This window comes from Carcharhinus amblyrhynchos, chromosome 11, assembly GCF_965287045.1.
Source record: "Carcharhinus amblyrhynchos chromosome 11, sCarAmb.v2.hapA, whole genome shotgun sequence".
Classification (NCBI taxonomy): Eukaryota; Metazoa; Chordata; class Chondrichthyes; order Carcharhiniformes; family Carcharhinidae; genus Carcharhinus; species Carcharhinus amblyrhynchos.
In genome coordinates, this window is record NC_137334.1 from 38,977,440 (window position 1) to 39,000,415 (window position 22,976).

The window sequence follows — 22,976 nt, forward strand, 5'->3', positions numbered from 1 at the left end:
ATCTCAGGCAGAGTGGCAGCAGAGCCCCCTTCCCTTTCTCAGATCACAGGCAGAGTGCCCCAACCACCATGATATGTGAGGGCATGAGGGAAATGTCAGTTAATACAAGGGGACATGGAATCATGAAGAGGTCATGCAGAATGTGAGGGGGCTTGGAGAGGGCATATGGAATATGAGGAGGTAGGGATGGCACATGTGGGATGGCTGGGAGGAGGATGAGGGTTTGACTACTGACGTTCACATTAAAGCTGGGCCGATGTCCCAGTAAGCAGAGAAGGACGATCTAGCCTGATAACCTGGCCATCTACCCATCTCTCTTGTCAACTTTGGCCTGCCTCTGAAGGCAGCGGGCCCACCTGTTCCATCCTGGCCCACCTCCTCAGAATGAAGATATGGCAACTTGGGGCCTTCATAAAGGAGACTGGTTAGGAAATTTCCCGCCTTGACTTTTCCAGCCCCTCCATGACTTTCCAGCTCCTAATTCCTGCCTTGACTATGAATATAGATTAATTGAACTTTTTATTAGATGTATATCATTTTCTGATTTAAAAAATACAGATATGGAGCCCAATTATTATGTTAAAATGTGTTGTAATTTGAGAAATATTATCATGTACAGCTATCCCTGTAACCCCACACATTTACCATGGTTAATCCATCTAATCTACACATGTTGGGACACTCATGGTAGTGCATATTCTGATACTATTTCAAATAATCTTTTATACTCTCTTTAGCCTGTTATGGATGGGGAGAGTTGCTAATAGGATAACTTTTCCACTGTTTGCTCATTTCTTGGTTGTTCCCACCAAGATGTATATTTTTAGAGGGGGTGTTTTTAAACCTCTTTTGGGTTTAAAAGTGTAGCTTTGGACAGAGTGTGGAAGATTGCTGAGAAGAGGAGTTCAGTGACGAGGGGAAAGTGGTACTCCTTTAGCTTTCTAACTTTTTAACCCTGTAGGAATTGGTTTCTGCTGTTCTACAGAGTATGACGTGAGCTGCTGACGAATATCTGATACATATCCAGTAAGTGGTCAAAGTCTGTTTTCCAAAGGTTTAAATTTACCCTGAAGTCTCTGATAAAGTTAATCAGTATCTGAAAGATAATAAATAATTAAGTAATTAGTTAAAGATCATAAGTATTGCAGCACAGTTTATGGAATGCAGGAATGCCCACCTCTGCAATTATCTAGCAGGTTTGAGGTTTTTTCAACTTGTTTGGATAAGAGTGGGTGCTGGATGGATGAGTTGACTGACTATCGCACTGTTGTCCAGGGAGCCATTCACATGGATGGGGGTTGGGGTGGTTGGATCAGAGGGAGGGTGGTTGTGGTGGACAAAAGAACGTAGTGGTAGTAGGGGACAGCATAGTGAAGGGGAGTGACACTGTTCTCTGTAGCAAGAAGCGAGAGTGCAGATGGCTGTGTTGTCTGTGCCTGTCCGGTATCAGATTTGGGACATCATACTCCAGGCTGAAAAGGAACTTGCAGTGGGAGGGAGAGGATCCCGTTGTTGTGGTCCACGTAGGTATCAACGGCTATGTCCGACAACAACCCGGAATGCTCGACCACGCAGACGTATCTACTAGCAAGGCAAGAAATCCTTCCTCCACACACTGACCAGAGCGAATGACCTCATTGGATACAACCATACCCGTAATACTGCAAACTTGTCTCACCATCTCCCAGGCTTGAAAACAAGCAGCCACTCTAGGAAGCATGGAAAGCATCCAGGCCTGGAGGTGAGAGTGAAACAACGTGGTCCCAAGGCCCCCCCCTCCCCAGCTTACTGCTCGTAAATGTCAATCTCTGGAAAACAAGCTAGATGAACTTGGAACCAGACTCACTTTCCAAAGAGAACTGAGGGACTGCTGTGAACTCTGGTTCAAGGCGACATAGCTCACTCATGCTTCACCAGACAGTGCCCTATAACCAGAGGGCTTCTCAATCTATCAAATCGACTGTACAGCGGCCTCAGGCAAGGCTAGGGGAGGTGGGGTCTGCTTCCTAATCACCACTTCATGGTGCCTAGACATAACAACACGGGCAACTTTTCTGCTAGCTGTTGGACTTTAACCTGGTGTTGTGAGACTTCTTACTGTGTTTACTCCAGTCCAACGCAGGCATCTCCACATTATAACTTTCCAGACCTAGAATACCTGATGCTAAAATGCTGCCCTTACTACCTTCCACGGGAGTTCACCTCTGTTATCCTGATGGCAGTTTACATTCCACCCCAGGCAGATGTGAAGGTCGCACTGGATGAAATATACACCATCGTGAATAGCCTCGAGACATCCCGAGGCCTTGTTCATCGTGGCTGGGGACTTCAATCAGGCCAAGCTCGAGCATGTTGCCAAGTTATCACCAACACATCTCCTGTTCCACCAGAGACCCAAACATCCTGAACCACTGCTACACAAATATCAAACATGCTATTGCTCCATCGTTCGCATACACTTTGCAAGCAAAAACTGAAGCAGGAGAATCCATCGAAGAAAGTTGTACAATGTTGGTCTGAGGAATCAGATGGTCTCCTGTGGGGCTGCTTGCAGTCAGTGGACTGGTCAGTATTTAAACACTCTGCAACCAGCCTGAACGAGTACGCCACTATGATAACTGACTTCATTTAGTAAGTGTGTAGAAGACTGTGTGCCAAAGAAGCAAATCTGTGTGTTCCCCAACTGGAAACCATGGACGAACAGGGATATCCATTGCTTGTTGAAGTCCAGGTCTGAGACATTCAAATCAAGTGACATTGACCTATACAAGAAAACCAGATACAATCTAAAGAGACACATCAAAGATATCAAAAGACAGTACCACACCAAGCCTGGCTAGATAGGCTAGCCATACCAACCTCTGCTGACTATGGCAAGGTCTGCAAGACAGAACAGGCTACAAGATGAAGGCATGTAAAATTGCATGCTCCAGCGCACTGTTTCCTGATAAGCTCAATGTATTTTACGCCTGTTTTGAGCAAGAGATCAGTGAGAGCATGCCCTCCACCCTGGAAGCCCTGGATGAACCTGTAGCTGGGGTCACCATTGCAGATGTCAGGGCCTTCTTGAAGGTCAACCCACGGAAATCGACGGGCCTGGATGGGGTACCCAGACAAGCACTCAGATCCTGCATGGATCAGCTGGCGGGAGTATTCACAGACATCTTCATCCTCTCTTTACGACAACCTGAGGTCCTTATCTGCTTCAAGATGACGACCATCATCCCAGTAGCCAAGAAAAACCAAGCAGCATACCTTAATGACTATCGACCGATGGCTCTGACATCCATAATTATGAAGCGCTCGTAAAGGCTAGTCATGGCACGAATCAATTCCAACCTCCTGAACTACCTAGATCCACAACAGTTTGCCTACCGCTGTAACAGGTCCACAGCAGACACCATCTCCCTGTCCCTGCACCTATGTCACACTCTTATTTATTGACTACAGCTCAGCCTTCAACACCATTATTCCTACGAAACTCATCTCCAAACTCCATGGCCTGGGCTTTGACACCTCCCTCTGTGGCTGGATCCTGAGTTTCCTAACTCACAGACCACAATCAGTAAGGGTAGGCAATAGCACCTCCTCCATGATCATCCTCAACGCTGGTGCCCCACAAGACTGTGTTCTCAGCTCCTACTCATACACTCATGACTGTGTGGCCACATTCCCCACCAATTCAATTTTCAAGTTTGCTGATGATATCATTGTAGAGGGTCGGATCTCAAACAATGATGAGACAGAGTACAGGAATGAGATAGAGAATCTGGTGACCTGGTATGGCAGCAGTAATCTCTCCCTCAATGTCAACAAAATGAAGGAGATTGTCATCAACTTCAGGAAGCTTAAAGGAGAACATGCTCCTGACTATATCAATGGGGACGAAGTAGAAATGATCGAGAGCTTTTTAGGTGTCCAGAGCACCACCAACCTGTCCTGGTCTCTCCATGCCAACATGGGGCATGGTTAAGAAAGCCCGACAACACCTCTACTTTCTCAGAAGACTTAGGACATTTGGTATGTCAGCTATGATTCTCACCAATTTTACAGTGCACCATAAAAAGCATTATTTCTGGTATCATACTTGGTATGGCTCCTGCTCTGCCCAAGACCGCAAGGAACTACAAAAAGTCATGAATGTGGACCAATCCATCACACAAACCAGCCTCCCATCCATTGACTCTGTCTACGCTTCCCGCTGCCTTGGCATAATTAAGGACCCCATGCACCTCAGACATCCTCTCTTCCACCTTCTTCCATCAGGAAAAAGATACAGACGTCTGAGGTTACTGACCAATCGACTCAAGAACAGCTTCTTCTCTGCTGCTGTCAGATTTTTAAATGGATTTACCTTGCATTAAGTTGATCTTACTCGACACTCTAGCTATGACTGTAATAACACCATATTCTGCACTCTCTCATTTCCTCTATGAACGCTATGTTTTGTATATAGCGCACAACAAACAATACTTTTCACTTTATGCTGATAACCTGTGACAATAATAAATCAAATCAAAGGTAGCATGGCTTCAGGAGGGAAAATAATGCCTGAAAAATTAATGAGAACAAGCAGGATAGACAAAGTAGAACCAGTAGATGCAATGTACTTAAATTTCCAAAAAGATGTTTGATGAAGTATTGCATACGAGGTCACTTCAAAAGAGTAGGTGTTAGTTTGGAGATAGTACATTAGCACAGATGGAAGATTGGCTGACTGATAGAAATTATGTGGAAATGCCGGCGTTGGACTCGGGTAAGCACAGTAAGAAATCTCACAACACCAGGTTAAAGTCCAATGGGTTTATTTGGTAGCACAAGCCACTAGCTTTCGGAGAGCTCGCTGCTCCTTCGTCAGGTGGGTGGGAGTTCTGTTCACAAACAGGGCATATAAAGACACAAACTCAATTTACAAAATAGTGGTTGGAATGCGAATCTTTATAGATAATCAAGTCTTAAAGGTACAGACAATGTGAGTGGAGAGAGGGCTAAGCACTGGTTAAAGAGATGTATATTGTCTCCAGTCAGGACAGTTGGGAAGCACTTCAGCAGTCATGGGCATTTGGCCTCTGAGCTTCGGCTAAGCATTCTCCAAGGTGGCCTTCACGACACACGATAATGCAGAATCGTTGAGCAGAAACTGATAGCCAAGTTCCGCACATATGAGGACAGGATCTTGGGTTCATGTCACGCTATCTTAACCCACACGACTTGCCAGGGTTTGCAAAATCTCACTAACTGTCCTGGTTGGGGACATAATACATCTCTTTAACCTGTGCTTAACCCTCTCTCCACTCACGTTGTCTGTACCTTTAAGACTTGATTACCTGTAAAGACTCGCATTTCAACCATTATTTTGTAAATTGAGTTTGTGTCTTTATATGCCCTGTTTGTGAACAGAACTCTCACTCACCTGATGAAGGAGCAGCGCTCCGAAAGTTTGTGGCTTGTGCTACCAAATAAACCTGTTGGACTTTAACCTTGTGTTGTGAGATTTCTTATTGACTGATAGAAGACAGAGAGTTGGGATAAGAGGGATATTTTCACGATGGCAGCCTGTGAAGTGCCATAGAGATCAGTTCTGGGGCCACAATTATTTACAAAACATATTAATGACTTGTATGAGGGAACTGAATGTACTATTATCAAGTTTGAAGATGACACAAAAATAGGTGGGAAGGCAAACGATAGACAGACATAGACAGGTTATGTAGAGTGGGTAAACCTTGGCAGATGGGAATATAATGTAGGAAAATGTGAAGTTAGGCACTTGGTCAGAAAACTAAAGGAGTTGAATATTATTTAAATGAAGAAAGATTGCAGAAAACTGCAGCACAAAGGGATTTGGGGGAGCTCGTGCATAAATCACAAAAAGCAAGTTCAGCAGATAATTGGGGAGGCAAATAGAATGTTGGCTTTTATTTCAAAGAAAATGGAGTATAAAACTAGAGAAATCTTGTTAAAAAGAGATATGGCATTAGCTAGACCAAACCTGGAATACTGTGAACAGTTTTGCTCCCCTTAGTCAAGGAAAGGCAGTCCAGAGAAGGTTCATTAGATAGATCCGGGGTATGGAAGGATTTTCTAATGAGTAGAAGTTAAGTAGTTTGGGGCTATTCTCATTAGAGTTTAGAAGATTTAGAGGCGACCTTATTGAGGCATATAGGATTCTCAGGGGGCTTGATAGGTTAGATGTTGAGATGTTGTATTCCCTTGTGGGAGAGCCAGTGACTAGAGGGCATAATCTCAATGCAAGGGATCAAAAGGTAATGACTTTTTTTTTAACCACAGAGATGTAGAGGCTGGGTTGTTAAGTATTTTCAAGACTGAGATTGACATTTTTAATGTAAGGGAATCCAGGATTATGTGAATAATATAGGAAAGTGGAGTCGAGGATTACATCAGATCAGTCATGATCTCATTGAATGGTGGCACAGATCCGGTGGGCCAAATGGCCTACTTCTGCTCTTATGTATTATGGTTTTATGGGTGTTATGACGAAACAGGTTTCCTGGTAATTTTAAACAGAAAAAAAATGGCAGCCAGTAAGCCCGCACTTCACTTTTTGCAGGGAGCCCTCATCAGTATGCTGGATGGACTGCAATAGAGGTGAGATGCACTCCACCCCAACTCCAGGAGAAGGCTGTGCTCTTGCATCTTGAAGGTCCAAACCTGCTTTCGAGCAGCATGGATGTTTGACTGCTGTCCTCCTCATTGTCAGGGGTGGAGATGTTTCGCTCACACAGAGGGAGGTGTCAGATGGACTAACGATGCCTAGGGTTCTTTGGGTGGAAGGGCCCAGGCTGCACACCTGCCGATTGCTTTCCCTTTCAGTTCCCAGGGGCTCCTGTGCTCCTCCATGGGATAGAGGGGCAGTGGAGTGAGATGCAAAAGCACCCCCCCCCCACCCCCCTTCCTCTGGCTCTGACACTTGTGGATTCCCTCCAGTGCCTGCACCATGGAACTCACATGCTCATAATTGATGGTCATAAGCTGAAACATGATTCAGACATCTTCTGCATGCAGTGAACGTCCTGCACCAAGTTCTCCACTGTGGACATACCCTCATAGTGTTGACCTTGGTGTGCTATGGTGACAGCACATCTTCTTGGATAGAAAGCGATGGGAATCCTCCAGTCGGCCTTGCAATCCAAGAAGGGATGCTGTTATCTCCTTCTAATGCTTGCGACTCTGGCTTTGCTGTGGAATGGCCAGATCCAGGGGCACATCATCAGCCCACGACTCAGCAGAGGTCTGGGCTCTAGCACCCCTCTGAGTGCCAGGTCTCTGGGATATCTTTGCGTCTGCTTGATGTGGATCTTCAGCTCTGAGGTGCTCACCAGTAAATGACCCAGAAGTCTATCTACTTAGTGAATCTTTCAAGATGTGAGTATCTGTTGGTGCCGGGTGCAGATGACAGCTGTGATGCCTCTTCCTTGGTGGGGTTGGAGAAGTCCCTCTCTGAACTGCTCGTGTCTGCTAAGTCCAAGAGATGCAAGGATGGTCCAGCCTGTATTTTTTTGGTCAGCCTGAAAGAGAAGGGAGATGGCATTAGCGTATTACAGGAGGTAAAGGTGAGAACATTAATTACTCACCTAAGACTTGAGGAATGACAGCGTGTCTTGAGGATTCTCACGTTTGTCTGCTGTCCACACTTCACCAGCAGCGCAGGTGCAGTCTTCCTCCTGTCCAGCCAGCTCGAGGGCTTTCTCTTCAAAACAAGTGACGGATCTGAGCTCGGGCATGAGTCCAGCTGGCTGCATGCGCTCATGCTTGATGTGGTTGAGTTTCTTTTGCAATGATGCAGAGAGGGAAAGTGTAGGCAGGCATTGTGAGACTGAAGGTGGTGATGAGGTGTAGTAAACATGGAGCTTGAGGGGGAGCTGCAGAGGACCATAGCAGCAATTGGTGGGAACATAGTGATTGTGAAAGGATGGGATGAGGGCCTTGCGTCTGGTGCTGGAAATCCCCAAGGTGGCTGAGTGAGGGTTGGAGTTGGAGGTGCAAGGAGAGACACTGGAGGTGGTTCATGTATCCGGCAAAGTGAACAAGATCTCCTACCAACATTGCTGCCTTGTCCTCATTTGCAGCGAACTGGCAGTCTCCAGGGCTGCCACTGTATCCAAGGTGGGAGTGATGACTCTGCTGCAAGGCCTTCACCTGGAGCTGGAGTAGAGTGCATCTTGTCTCTGTCACACTCCATCCAGCATTCTGGTAAGGATTCCCTGCAAAAGTGCAGACTTCTTGGCTGCCATCTCCTGCAATTGATCTCTGATAAGTATTGGGGAGTTATTTATATGGAGCTCCTGAGTGATTGCAGTGATTAAGTTGGTGGTGAAGTGATTGAATCAGAGAGAACGGATGTAATGCTTGTGAGCATGGAGATTTTTGTTAATGAGGCATATAAGTTAGCCTGAAATCACACCGCCGCCGTTGGTGGGAATCACTCTGTTTTTTGTGCTGGCATTTTTTGGTAAGACTCCGCCCACATAGAATTAATTTGAAAACAATGAAATAATGTACCACTATGATTTAGGTCTCTGTAATCTTTTATGTGAAACAAAAAGGTTTGGAGATGATTTTTGTTTAGTAATCTTTGATGGTTGAGGCAATTGGGGCCAGCGGCTAGTAGGAATGTTTTGTAGGAGGCAGGGTAAACATCTTTGACAAGGCTAGTTTGGACCATTGTTGTGAGCAGTGTGTAGTAGTCTCTTTAAAGAACACAAGTTCAGCTGCTCAACGCTCAATTTCACTGCTCCATTCAGTGGAAAGCAAGTATACAGCATCGGAACCTGGATTAAATATTTCAACGTGGCTTCTGTTTGTTTCAGGGAGGAGCACTGATTGTTAGTTTAAGACCTGCTTCAAAATCAAGTTGAGTAAGTCTGGCTGGCAAATGAGCAGTAGTTATTAAAACATTTTTGCTAATTTATCTGCTCACACTGAAAAATGGTGCCAGAGGAAAAGTGCCTCCATTATTTTTAAAATATCATTAAAATAAACAATTTTACTGTGGCGAGATATGATCTAAATGTTGCAGCAATCAGTTGGCCCTCTGTATACAAAAAATATTTGCATGTTTTAATGTTAGAACGCAATGGGAAGGATTTTACGGCCTCGCTCGTCCTGAAACCGTAAAATCAAGTCTGAAGTCAATGGATTTTTCCATGGTCCGTCCCTCGCCTGATCCAATTCCCATGAAGGGCGGGATAGTAAAATTCCAGCCAATGTCTATGAGCTAGATCTTTCTACCATTCTAATTAGAGCTTTCAGAAAGAGAACTAAAAAAATACATTACACCACAATATGTTTCTGAACTTAAACTATACATTTTGAATAAAGAAGGGTGCAATATTTGTATTATCAATCTAGTTTCAGTTAGCAATCCTCAAAGGATTAATGAATTGCCTTTTTGAGATGGTGAATAATTATACTATTCTTGCATAACCACAGATATGTCAGTATATTCTGCTGAGCAGCTTTGTGTAGTGGGCCACATGTGCACAGAAAATCACTGGTCCTAGAATCCAATTTATTTAACTGTTCACTACTCCCCCTACAGTTACATTGAATGACTGGAGTATTTTGCTGTGATGCAGATGGACTCACTGGCAATTAAATGCAAAATGGAGTTTGTTAAACTGAGGCAGTTAATTGTTTTCTTCTTTATTGTTCTAACAAAAAAACGCTTCTTATTACTAATCCAATATGTCAGAATTTCAAGGAGATCTAATCTGGTCATATATGGATCATTTATAAAATTTATATTAAGCAAATTTATGTATGTACACTTAATATGAGGGAGATCATTATACACAGTATCCTTAATTCTTCAGTGGTTCTTTGAACTAATCTAATGGTCAACATTTACATATTTTAAAAACAATATATTGCTGAAGTTATAACCAAAAGCACACTGGTACCGGAAAACAGGCAAGCATGAAAGATTAATGTAATCTTGCAAATAATGATGCACATTCTTACACAAAAAATCCATCTGCAAGTGTCATGTCAGTCAGCAGAAATCTTTGATGGGTAGATCCAGCTGGGCCGTCTCTTCTGGCAAAGCTGCCCTAGAAAATGCTAAATGCAGTTATGATGCTTAGTGCCATCTGCAGCATGCCAGCTCATCCCATTTTCATTGGCATTTAGAATGCCACATAGGGCATAAACACAGTAGAGATGGCAATGTGGAATGACAGATTCTGATCCTCTAGAGAATGCAGGCTCTGGTGTGTAGCTTTGCCACCTTCTCCCTACTATCATTTGATGTTGTCACTGGTGTTTTCATGCACTTCATCTTTTTATATTCACAATAATATTTTAGTTCCTTATTTCTTCAATTACAGGCTGACAATTTTAAAAGTAAAAATGTATAAAATCAAATTGTTATATGCTGTAGTATTGTAAATATAGAGTTTGTACAGGAGTATTCTATTTTGTAAAAATCAGCACTAACTGCCTTGGCATCTAATTATGTGTTTGCATTGCATTTTTTCTTAATTATAAAATACACGTTCTAATATAATTTGCCTTTTATAGCCTTACCATATGTTCATGCATATGGCAACCACAAGTTCAAAGGTACCTATTTTTTTTAAGTTGTCAAATCTTCAGATTACTTCATTTTCTGTTCCTGATCATGTCTTTCTTTTGTAGTTACGGAGCACGAAGGACATGCTTTTTCAGTTCTCAAGGAATGTGATATTCAAGAATTTGATGGGTATGTAAACCTTAATCAAAGCTGTCAAAATGTTTGTTGAATTCTGAGAATCTGTGATAAGTTTCCTCTGAAATTATCTCTTTCAAATTGGTCCATTATCAGAAATCCATAATACAATAACTAAATGGCAATAGTCAACCATTTGCAACTGAAATAATTCATTTTAGACAAAGATTTCTTTGTGTACAGCCACAGCAGGTGAAGATTTAATTGCTTGTTCAGTAAGCAGTGATGAAGTACCTTTCTGTAAAGGACTATTGAGGTTTTGTACAACTCCCTGGTACTTATATTAGAGTCAAATTTAGCTCACCAATATTTTCTGCTCGTGTTTGCAAGGTATAATGATGACACTACCATATGCAATTGCGACTTGAACATTGTTGTCCTTTGTTAAAGAAAAAATGTAATGTTGAATTTTGGCTTACATCTGCAATTTGTGCTTCTAGATAGTCTGTCAGATCTGAGATATTTCATATCAGCCATTTGAATACTAAATTGTTTTCAGGCTTTTAAGAAATTTTGTAAGGCAGTTGAAAATTTAATTAGTGCATAGCTTTGATCATTTTAACCTGCAGTTACCTTTTTTTTAACCCCAAGACTCTTTTCCTTTAGTCATGTTAAATGTTTGTTTAATCTAGAAAATTTTCCGGGGCTGAATTTTTGTCTGGATATAGAGTTGTGTTTCAGTGCACAATTGGCCACACTTAGTTTTTTGGAGGAATTCTGACTTTCCCCTGCATTCCTGGCCCAAAGCTATTTTCTTCTGACCATTTTGTGAGTTGGAAATGCCAAACGTGCAAAATGCACACTACCCCTACTGAGACCAGGTTCCCTATTTTAAATGGGGGATGAAAATCGGATTCCTCTCTTACACCATTTCCATGTGGTGGTGGGGGATTTTGGAAGCCCATTAAAATTACGTCAGGTTTGAGAGTTCATAAAGAAAATGGAAAATCTGTTGAGGTATCTGAAATATTCCAAAAGTTAAGTGCAAAGTCATGGTCACAACCATCAGCTTGATGACACTGTAGCTACTGACGGGCTATTAAAGAGTCTCCTGTTCAGTAAGGCTATGCTTCACTACTAGGACATTGCAGGTTGAAAGATTTTTGCACATGACACACTCCCATCAAATTTCTCATGGTAGAACATTAACCCAGAGCTGCCACATGATTCAGCAATGCCTCCCTCCAGGTTCTCTTCCAGGCCATCAGAGAAAGGCGAGACTTGCTCTTCCCTGCCGATGGCATCAGACTCTCCCAACTGGCAAGGTGGCAAGCATTGAGGTCGCGAAGGAGGTAAGCAACCATGGAGTAACAAATCGAACCTGGCCCAATCAGGAAACAGGTCAACAAGCTGCTCTGACCCACCAGGATAAGTTCTAATGTTGCATCATCAAAAGGAACCTCCGTGATGTCATCAGTAATGCATCTCTGTGAATAGGCAACAATTCTAGTGTTTGAGTGCATGATCAACCTTAGTGCCACATGACACTGAAGCAACACAATGTGCCTGATCTTAGATTTCTAACAGCTGCAGAGCAAGAGGCGATGGAGATCGCTGTTCAGGAGTGCATTGACACCCCCTCATCAGCAACCTCTGCTAGCGCAGTTACACCCATGTGATTTGCGGCATGCTTGCATTTAGTTTTGGGAGCGCAATCTGATGAGCACAACACAGACATAATCCAGCAGCTGAGGGAGTCTGTAAAAAGTGGGACCACAGATTAATGTGGACCAGGCCCCTGCTAAGCCCCATGCTGATGACATGCCTCTGCTCATGACCTCAAGAACCTGATGGACAAGCAGCAGAGGTTAGGAGAAAATATGGCACATCTGTCAGGGATTATGTGCAGCTTTGCACAGAGTATTGAGGAGTCCATGCTAGCCATAAGTTCTCCCATGTTTTAGGCATTTGAGCATATTGCCTTGTAAAGAATGATGACCACCAGGTTGAGCATTTGACCTCTGTGGACTGGTACGTGCACTCCATTGGTCTAGCCATGAGCTCTGCACCTGGATCTCCTTTCAGGAGTCCCTTTCCCAAAGACAGTAGGCAGGTGCTATTGTGCACTAAGGTGAAAGAGGAGCAAATGCCAGCTGCTCATGGGGCCTTCATCTTGGGACACTTCAAGGTGCATCTCCTCATCCTCTCCACTATTGATCCCAAATGACAAGGCTGAATGGGATGCTACTTCACCAGTGCAGGGAAATTCCCATTAGCCTGGAGCCTCGAAACCACATGCCTTCAGAGGATGCTTGTCATTGTCATCCAAGACTACAGGCCATTACGCTGAACAGACTACCTCATCTCAATTGCTGATCTTGGGGTTGCACTTTGACACAGTGGTAGAAAATGTTAGAATAAAACATTCTGAGCACAAGTGGCATAGATGATTTTTACAATTATTTTTCACTTAGAGTCATAGAGGTTTATAGCATGGAAACAGGCCCATCAGCCCAAATTCTTGTTGCTGCCCTTTTTTAAAACCCCTGAACTAATCTGAATTGCCCGCATTTGGCCCACATCCCTCTATACCCATTGCACATCTATGGCAGACTAAATGGGTACCTTCATGATTTTATGAAATACAGTTTTTTTTTTCATTTGTTCTTTTGTTCTTCAAAAGCATTCTTCAAATCCTTTTTTGACCATTCTTTGGTTAATACTCCAAATTTCACCGCCATCGCGCAGCCATAAGTGACATGCATTCTTGTTGATTCTCCCATCTTGCATTTATTGTGTGCAGTTTAACATAGAAAATGATTTTCTGTGATAAATTGCACACAATAAGTGCAAGATGTTGTTACAGTATGCAGGATCAGTACTATTTCAGAAGTTATATTCTATTAACTAAAATAAGTTTAATGGGGTTTCCATTATGCAGTATAACGAGAAGGTTATTCTTTTCACCGGTGGATAATATAAATTGGCAGATAATCAAAACTCTCCCATTTTTTATTAGTTTTTATACAATAATACATTGAGCTAGCAATACTCATAGATTTTTATTTATGGGCTGCAGAGGTATGCACCATAAGCCATCAGTAATTTAAAAATATTAATACATAAAATACTAAAGCTAAAAGAAACCTTATGTAGCTTGCATGTATCTCAAATTGTAGATACAATAATAGATCTTGCTATCCTGAACAAGGATTTAGTCACCAATAGCACTAAGATCATCACTTTCCAAATGTCCAGATAGACAAAATTTAAACAGGAACAGTCAATGAATAAGAAATATAGAAAGAATTTGATCTATTAACTGGACCTTGAAGGCTAAATTGGAAGGATTCAAGGATGTTGTTCCAGAGCTATTAATTAGCCATCCATGGAATGAAACTGAGCAAAGTATTTACAGCAACCTGAACATAATCTAACTTGAGCTGTTGGAAGTTGTTATGTTGGACGTGATATGACAAAGAGTTTTCTCTTCAAAACATTTTGACTAACAATATGGAAGATGGATGAATGGAATTTAGATGATGAAAGTTCCACTTGTATTGTAATTTTCAGTTTGAGGAACCAGCACAAAGCTGTATTTGCTTCATAATTGTAATTGTTTGGATCTTTAATCTGGCAATATGTGGTTAATCTACTTGGTGCTCACTTTATCACAATGTGGAAGCATCTGGTATACAACCCCTGAATCAGTGGATTGTGGAGTGTTTATCAGAACCTTGGCAATACAGTTGACCTGACAATTCCTGTCTAATTTTACCACCATTTGGGACTGCTTGTGCATGTTAGCCTAAGATTATTTGACATTGATTTAAAGAGAGATTAGGAAGAACCCTAGAATGTTTGAAGACTAGGATCTCTTTGAAAAACTGACAAGTTGTTCACCATTCAGGTTAGGGACATCCTGATCCCAAGCCTTTGTATTTTGGGCCGCCTTGATTTTAAACGCATCGAAAAAAGTGCCCTTTAGTTTTGTTTGTTATGTGTGGTCTGTTCATTTGAATGTGCAGTAGCTTTAAATTTTTGTGTACGGGGATAACTGGTTGGCAGCTTGTGTGGTACCTTCCAAGCCATACACACGTGCAGTATACAGACATCTTGTTAAATGACCTTGCTGAGTAATACTGGGTCTAGCCAACAAATGTGTGCATAACATCACTGCCCTGCTCTTCTTCCTTGTTATTTTTTGACTTCCAGTCAACTTGAGTAAGCTTTTCACTTTTTAGATGCTAACAGTACTGATGTACTTTCACTTGCAGTATTGTTTATTATTTGAAATGACACTGTGAAAGCTAAAAGAAACCTTCAGACATGTTTAGGTGAACTTGAGTATTTTCTGTCTTGATAGATCAGAATGGATAATCAGGGTTCAAAATACATAGGAATAATGGGCAAATTCACTCTCGGAATGTCACATGTAGCCCAAAGAAAACAAAAATGTTGAAGAGAAACTGTTAGTGAGATACTTAGGGGGTGATTCTCCCATCCCACCATGCTAATTTTTCAGTGCAGTGGGCCAGGAGAATCGTGTGTCAGTCGATTTGCGGAGTTCGAGCATGTGTTCCCGACGCAAGCGCGTCTCCCAGTGCCAGATATCCAGTGCAGTCGGGACCAAGCTGGAAACTGATTGGAACAGCAAGTAAGTTATTTTAACCTATTTTTAATCTTATTTAAGTGTGATTATCAGGCCTGGGACTGAAGTCTCCAGGCCTGCTGGCATCTCCCAACCACCAATACAATTTCAATCCAATGGGGTTCAGACTAACTCCTCCCCACTTTTGGGGAACTAGCAGCCCAACCCTGCTGGTGTGAAGGGGGGACAATCGAGGCCCCCCAGGGGGTTGGGTAGCGGATGGTGGTGCCTCCTGGGCATGGGCCCAGGCACTGTGCCCCCAGGCACTGCCCAAGAAGCAAAGTGCCCAAACTCAGGGGGCACTTTTGCACTGTCCACTGGGTATGGGGCAGTGCCAAGGGGATAGAGGGAGCCAAGTGGGTGGGGCCATCTGGGGATGGGGCCAAGGGGGCAATTGGTGGGGCTGGAGGGTTCTGCTGCTACCCTGCATTTAGATCGATCGGGATTGGTGGGAGGCCAGCAATCGAAGCAGACTGGTGGGGGGAGGAGGGGAACAGGTGGTCTGCTGGGTGGTCTGTCTTCTGTGGGAGTAGTCTTCTGTGGGGAGGAAGGAAGTCTGCTGGGGTGGCTGGGGGGCTGCCTCCCAGCAATGGGGAAACTCCTGGGGGTGGGGGATGTCATCACTGCTGTGGGGGGGTGGGTGGAGACTGGAGATTGGGGCATTTCTGGACTGCGGGGTTTGGTGCTGGCCTGGGAATGCTCATGGGGAGCCGCAATTGGGTTGGGGATGGAGGGGCAGCATTGCAAGGGTCCCGGACTGGCCAGCAATTGAGCTACCAGCAAAGTGCATGCTGACGGTTCAGAGCCACTGCATGCTCCACTTCTCCAGTTTCCACCCTAAACATGTTAAAGAAGCCATTCCCTATGGACAAGCCCTCCGTATACACAGGATTTGCTCAGATGAGGAGGATCGTGACAGACGCCTCCAGACCCTGAAAGATGCCCTCATAAGAACAGGATATGGTGCTCGACTCATAGATCGGCAGTTCCGATGCGCCACAGCGAAAAACCGCACCGATCTCCTCAGAAGGCAAACACAGGACACAGTGGACAGAGTACCCTTCGTCGTCCAGTACTTCCCCGGAGCGGAGAAGCTACGACATCTTCTCCGGAGTCTTCAACATATCATTGATGAAGACGAACATCTCGCCAGGGCTATCCCCACACCCCCACTTCTTGCTTTCAGACAACCACACAACCTCAAACAGACCATTGTTCGCAACAAACTACCCAGCCTTCAGGAGAACAGTGACCACAATACCACACAACCCTGCCACAGCAACCTCTGCAAGACATGCCGGATCATCGATATGGATACCATCATCACACGTGAGAATACCGTCCACCAGGTACATGGTAAATACTCTTGCAACTTGGCCAACATTGTCTACCTGATAGGTTGCAAGAAAGGATGTCCCGAAGCATGGTACATTGGGGAGACCATGCAGACGCTACGACAACGGATGAATGAACATCGCTCGACAGTCACCAGGCAAGACTGTTCCCTTCCTGTTGGCGAACACTTCAGTGGTCACGGGCATTCAGCCTCTGACCTTTGGGTAAGCATTCTCCAAGGCGGCCTTCACGACACACGACAGTGCAGAGTCGCTGAACAGAGACTGATAGCCAAGTTCCGCACACATGAGGACGGTCTCAACAGGGATCTTGGGTTCATGTCGCACTATCTGTAACCCCCGTGACTTGCCTGGGTTTGCAAAACCTCACTTACTGTACTGTCTGGAGACAATACACATCTCTTTAAACTGTGATCAGTGCTCCTTCCACTCACATTATCAGCCACTTCAGGTCTTGAACAGCAGGTTAGGTGTAAGGATTCGCATTCTAATCAGTAATCTCTAAACTGTCTGTGCTTTATATGCTCTGTCTGAGGCCAGAACTCTCCATTCACCTGACGAAGGGGCTAACCCGAAAGCTTGCGAGTATATTATCAAATAAATAGGTTGGACTAAAACCTGGTGTTGTCAGACTTTTTACTGTGTTTACGCCAGTCCAACGCCGGCATACCCACATCATGCTCAGAGGGCCAGAAATGTCAGGCCTCGCCCCTGTGCTTGTAATAATGTTCATGATTGTGGCCTGTGCATTGCACAGAGTGAGGGAGATTCGAACGTGAACTCCCACTGAAGAAACAATTGTGATTCACACCAGTTTTTCCACCAATTCAGCACTTAGAACTTTTTTAGGAGAATTGCCCCCTTAGTCTCTGGTTCATCACCAAATCTCTTGTTTCTTTAATGAAGGTATGGAATGACTTTGCAAATTAATTATTTGAGAATAGTCTAACTTAAATTTTTAGATCTAAGAAGCCTCTGAAAATCAAAAAGTAGCTCTCAAGAAAACCTTCAAAACAGCCCTTGAAAATATATTGTTGACCCTGTTCATTATGTTGATGCTGCGAGGTAACTCAGTTGTGCTGTGGCTGCTAGCTATTGATTTGCCTTTGGTTCAGGGTCTAGATGGGGTTTCATAGAATCATAAAATCCTACAGCACAGGAGGAGGCCATTTGGCCCATTGAGTCTGCACTGGCCACAATCCCACTCAGATCCTATTCCCGTCATCCTGTACATTTACTTGAGCAAGTCCCCCTGACACTAAGGGGCAATATAGCATGGCCAATCCACCTAATCCGCACATCTTTGGACTCTGGGAGGAAACCGGAGCACCTGGAGGAAACCGATACAGACGCAGGGAAGAACGTGCAAACTCCACACGGTGACCCAAGCCAGGAATCGAACCCAAGCCCCTGGCATTGTGAGGCAGCAGTGCTAACCATTGTGCCACCGTGCTGCCCAAATGTCTACCTTAATATTTTTCAGGACCCCCAATACCTCCTTTTTGATCTCAACATGACCCTAACGATCTACGTACCCTTCCCCAGACTCATCATCCACTGAATCCTTCGCTTTGGTGAATACTGACACAAAGTACACATTTAATACCTCGCCCATTTCCTCTGGCTCCACACATAGATTCCCTCCCTTGTCCTTGAGTGGGCCAACCTTCTCCCTGGCTACCCTTTTGCTCTTGAAAAATGTATAAAAAGCTTTGGGATTTTCCTTAATCCTGCTGACTTTTTGTGACTCTTTTTACCCATCCTGACTCCTTGCTTAAATTTCTTTCTACTTTCCTTGTAATCCACACTTGCTTCATGTGTTTCCAGTCTCCTAGCCTTGACAAATGCTTCCTTTTCCTCTTTGACTGGGCTCACAATATCTCAATATGCAAGGTTCTGGAAACCTGTTATAGTTTTCTTTAGGATTTGCCTGATATTCTAAGAATGCTACCATAGACTGTTATTTATATTAAGAAAACTTTCTTGTTTATTTATACATATATTTACATATTCAGGACTCGACAAGAGGCTGTATTTCTGCTTTGCACGAGATCTCAGTCTCTTAGTTATGTTACATTGCATCATAGTTACATCATTAGTTACACCATTACCAGCTGCTTCTGATATTATCTCGATATGTACCCTCAAGTATTTATCCCAACTATATACATCTTCCTACATCTCCCCACGAAGTCTGAGAGTGAGATTTTCTGGCTGTGCTCGCCCCAAGTCTGGAAATTCTTGCCTGAGGTCAATGGCCCTTTGCATGGTCCACCCCAACTCGCTATGGTTCCCATGGTGGGTGGGATGGGAAAATTGCAGTCTCAAATTTCATAGGGTTAATCTCTGTGGCACTTCACCTGGTCCTGATTTCATTTTGATCTTGGGGATGGTCTACAATCTCTTGTTGTTTGATAGGACTGATTTCCACCTGGGTGTTATAGAATTTCTACTTCTTTCTGGTTCCTTTAGATATTTCCATTGTCCAACTCAATTTTATAAGATCTTGGCTGGTGAACTGTTTCTCTTACAATTCCTTCTTTCTGCTGAACTCATTTCACATTCCCCAGACTGCTTGCCAGTATTTTCATCAACTTTGTAAATGAGCCTCAGCTTAAAAAGATTATTTCTGGTTCTTGATTGCATACAGGGGTTCAACAATTCCTTTTTCTTTGTATCTTAATCTTCCCAAGTGTTGTTCTATTATTTTTAGTGTAGTTTCTAGTGGACCTTGCAACTGGAAAGAGCATTGTTGAAATGTGATGTTTTAAACTATTTGAACACTGAAACACCTTTGCCATCTTGAATTCTGTGGATTAACCATCAACCTCTAATTTAATGCACCAAATTACTTTCTTTTCATAACCTCTCCTTCAAAAGTTATTTGTTTTTATATGGTTGTTCCATTTCTTGTTTTTTTTTTAATTTGGTCTTGTTTTTGTATTTCACATTCCAACTTGGTTGACAATCCCAGAAGTCTTTATAATTCTGTAAACCTGCCTATGAGCTATTGGAACTTTGGATCTGCAGACACTTTTAAATGTCCTAACTTCCCAAGGTTTGCTCCCCATGCTGAGCATTCGTCCTATTCATGTAGGGTTTTCCTGCCATATTGTGAGTGTCTAAAGATGGCAGCTGATGCACTTTTTTTCCAACTTTGTGGACTTCTTCACTGCATTTTCTGTTTTTTGCCTGGCACATTGAATTGCTTCACTTTTTTTTCTCACTTAAGAACATAAGAACATAAGAAATAGGAGCAGGAGTAGGCCAGCTAGCCCTTCGAGCCTGCCCCGCCGTTCAATAAGATCATGGCTGATCTGTCGTGGCTCAGTTCCACATTCCCGCCCTCTCCCCATAACACTTAATCCCCTCTCTCATCAAAACCCATCAACCCGCGTCTTAAAAATATTTAGCGAGGCAGCCTCCACCACTTCAACGGGCAGAGAATTCCAGAGATTCACCACCCTTTGAGTGAAGAAGTTCCTCCTCAACTCTGTTCTAAACCGCCCCCCCTTTATCTTGACGCTATGCCCCCTAGTCCTACTATCCTTTCTGAGTGGGAAGAGTCTCTCCACCTCTATCCTATCCATCCCATTCATCATCTTATACGTCTCAATGAGATCTCCCCTCATTCTTCTAAACTCTAACGAGTACAAGCCTAATCTATTCAGCCTCTCCTCATAGCTCAACCCCCTCAACTCCGGAATCAGCCTAGTAAACCTCCTCTGCACTCCCTCCAAGGCTAAAATATCCTTGTGTAAGTACGGCGCCCAAAACTGCACACAGTACTCCAGCTGCGGCCTCACCAATGCCCTATACAGCTGCAGCAAGACCTCCCTACTTTTATATTCAATCCCCCTCGCGATGAAAGCCAGCATCCCATTCGCCTTCCTGACCACCTGCTGCACCTGCAAGCTGGGTTTTTGCGACTCATGCACAAGGACCCCGAGGTCCCTCTGCACTGTCGCCTGCTGCAGTTTTTCTCCACGTAAGTAATAATCCTTCCTACCATTATTCCTACCAAAGTGGACCACCTCGCACTTACCAACATTAAATTCCATTTGCCATTTCCTGGCCCATTCGCCCAGCCTATCTAGATCCTTCTGTAGACTCTCCCCACCCTCCGCACAATTTGCCTTTCCACCAATTTTGGAGTCATCAGCAAATTTCGACACCCTACACTCGGTTCCCTCCTCCAGATCATCTATATAAATGGTAAATAGCTGAGGCCCCAGCACCGACCCCTGGGGCACTCCACTAGTCACCATCCGCCAATCCGAATAGCACCCATTGACCCCCACTCTCTGCCTCCTATTTGACAACCAGTCCTCTATCCACGCTAACACCCCACCCCCAACTCCGTGCCCCCTGACCTTCTGTAATAACCTCTTGTGAGGTACCTTGTCAAATGCCTTCTGAAAATCCAGGAAGACCACATCCACCGGCTCTCCTCTATCCACCGCCCTAGACACATCCTCATAGAACTCCAGTAAATTTGTCAGACACGACTTCCCTTTAAGGAAACCGTGCTGCGTCTGCTCTATCAAGCAGTTCCCCTCAAGATGCCTCGCAATTTCCTCCTTAATGACGGATTCTAACATTTTACCTACAACAGACGTTAAACTAACCGGCCTATAATTCCCCGCCTTTTGCCTGGCACCCTTCTTAAACAACGGCGTAACATTAGCCGTTTTCCAATCTTCCGGCACTTCCTCGGAATCCAGCGGAATTCACTTGCACAACTGCTCTGTTTAGCTTCCTAAGCTTGGCCACTCAGCATATTGTACTATCTTTTTGAGGGTTAAATCGTCCCTCATTTTCAAAAAAATTGATCAGATTTTGTTTAAGACTTCAACCATAATATGCTGATGTATTAATTCATCTCTGAGGATTCCATAGTCACAATTCTCAGTGAATCTGTACAGATCATTTATAAATGAGTTCATGGATTCACCTAGTTTTTGCCTCTTATTAAAGTTTGCTCGGTCAGTTATTAAATTCCTTCAAACACTGAAGTACAAATCAGATGCCTGGAAGATTTCCTCGTATGAGCTTGGAGCCTAATTGATGCCCTAACTTGCAATATAATTGTCTGCTATGCCCCCTGTTGCTTAAAGGACTGACCTGATATGTCTGTTCCTTCTTCTGGAAAATCTCTTCCTATAATTGTCACCTTGTTGAGCCTTTTGCAAGTCTTCAGCACTTCAGAACTGTTCTGGTAGTGCTTAGGTACTAACCCTAAGTTATGGATTCATTCAGTAGTTTGACTTGTATATTGTAATCTGTTTTAGTGCTGTCTATATCACATCAGGCTCTCCTGATGTGAACCTTTTACAGTCGTGCCCTTCATAAGAGCACTATTCACAGAGTATTGAAATTGGAATTATGTGAGGCAGTGGCCTCACCCCTCTGAGGAAGTTGAGACTGACTATCAATCAATAACATCGGAGCTCTATTTGTTTCCATTAGTTTTTGAGAGTCTCTATTATGTCCTGGATGCTTTAAGCTCTGGCTCCTAATTCACAACATTCCTACGCTATATGTGGTACAAATTAGGCAAAAATAATAATATTAGCAAATCTAATTAACATGTTTTGATATTCATTTAAAACTCTATTTCAAGAGATCTTACAGCATAAACAGAAGTGTAATAATATGCAAACAATTTTTGATAAATATATTTTGTTATATATTGCATTATATTCATGTGCAGCGATAACTCGAGCTAAATATTTAATGAGAAATTAATATTATTACATCATTAAGACAAATCTTATCAAGTACCAGCAAGAGAAATGATGCGGTTTAATTTAAAATGGTCTTAAATAGACCATGTTCACTATTGCTTTCCCAATTAGAGCATGGTTATAGCCTTGTCCAAATGATATACATGGTTTCCTCAACTGTAATTTCTTTTTGTTACTTTTCAGGGTAGTGTGTGTGGGTGGTGATGGGACTACAAGCGAAGTGGCCCATGGCTTACTCGTCCGAGCCCAAACTGATGCTGGGAGGGACATCGATTCCAACTTCATGCCTGTCAGAGCACCGCTTCCTCTCGGCATAATACCGGCAGGTGGGCTTAGAAAAATGCTGACTCATTTGGTTCTGCATCTGTCCTTACTCTGTTTATCACCCCTTCATAATTTAAGTCAAGCAGCAGCATTTAAATATGTATATGACCTATACGTATATGTATATATGAATATTTGTTGTATTCATACATGTATGTGAGTGTCTATACAAAGCAGGTATTTCAATCCAAAATAATTAAGTAGAAAGTTTTATTTTTATTAAATGAGGG

The 22,976-nt window shown here is 43.3% G+C and overlaps 1 protein-coding gene across 7 annotated transcripts in view; it reads left to right on the forward strand.

Annotated features, from left to right (window-relative positions):
* cerkl (CERK like autophagy regulator) overlaps positions 1–22,976 on the forward strand; it is a 158,956-nt gene that overhangs the window by 79,995 nt on the left and 55,985 nt on the right. For all 7 annotated transcript variants that reach the window (XR_013888159.1, XR_013888158.1, XM_080198888.1 and 4 more), the window contains 2 exons: positions 10,660–10,723; positions 22,606–22,748. Coding sequence is in view for 5 of the 7 variants with exons in the window: in XM_080198888.1 (XP_080055014.1) it covers positions 10,660–10,723; positions 22,606–22,748 (207 nt within the window). In the remaining 2 variants the exon portion in view is untranslated. The remainder of the gene's footprint in view (positions 1–10,659; positions 10,724–22,605; positions 22,749–22,976) is intronic.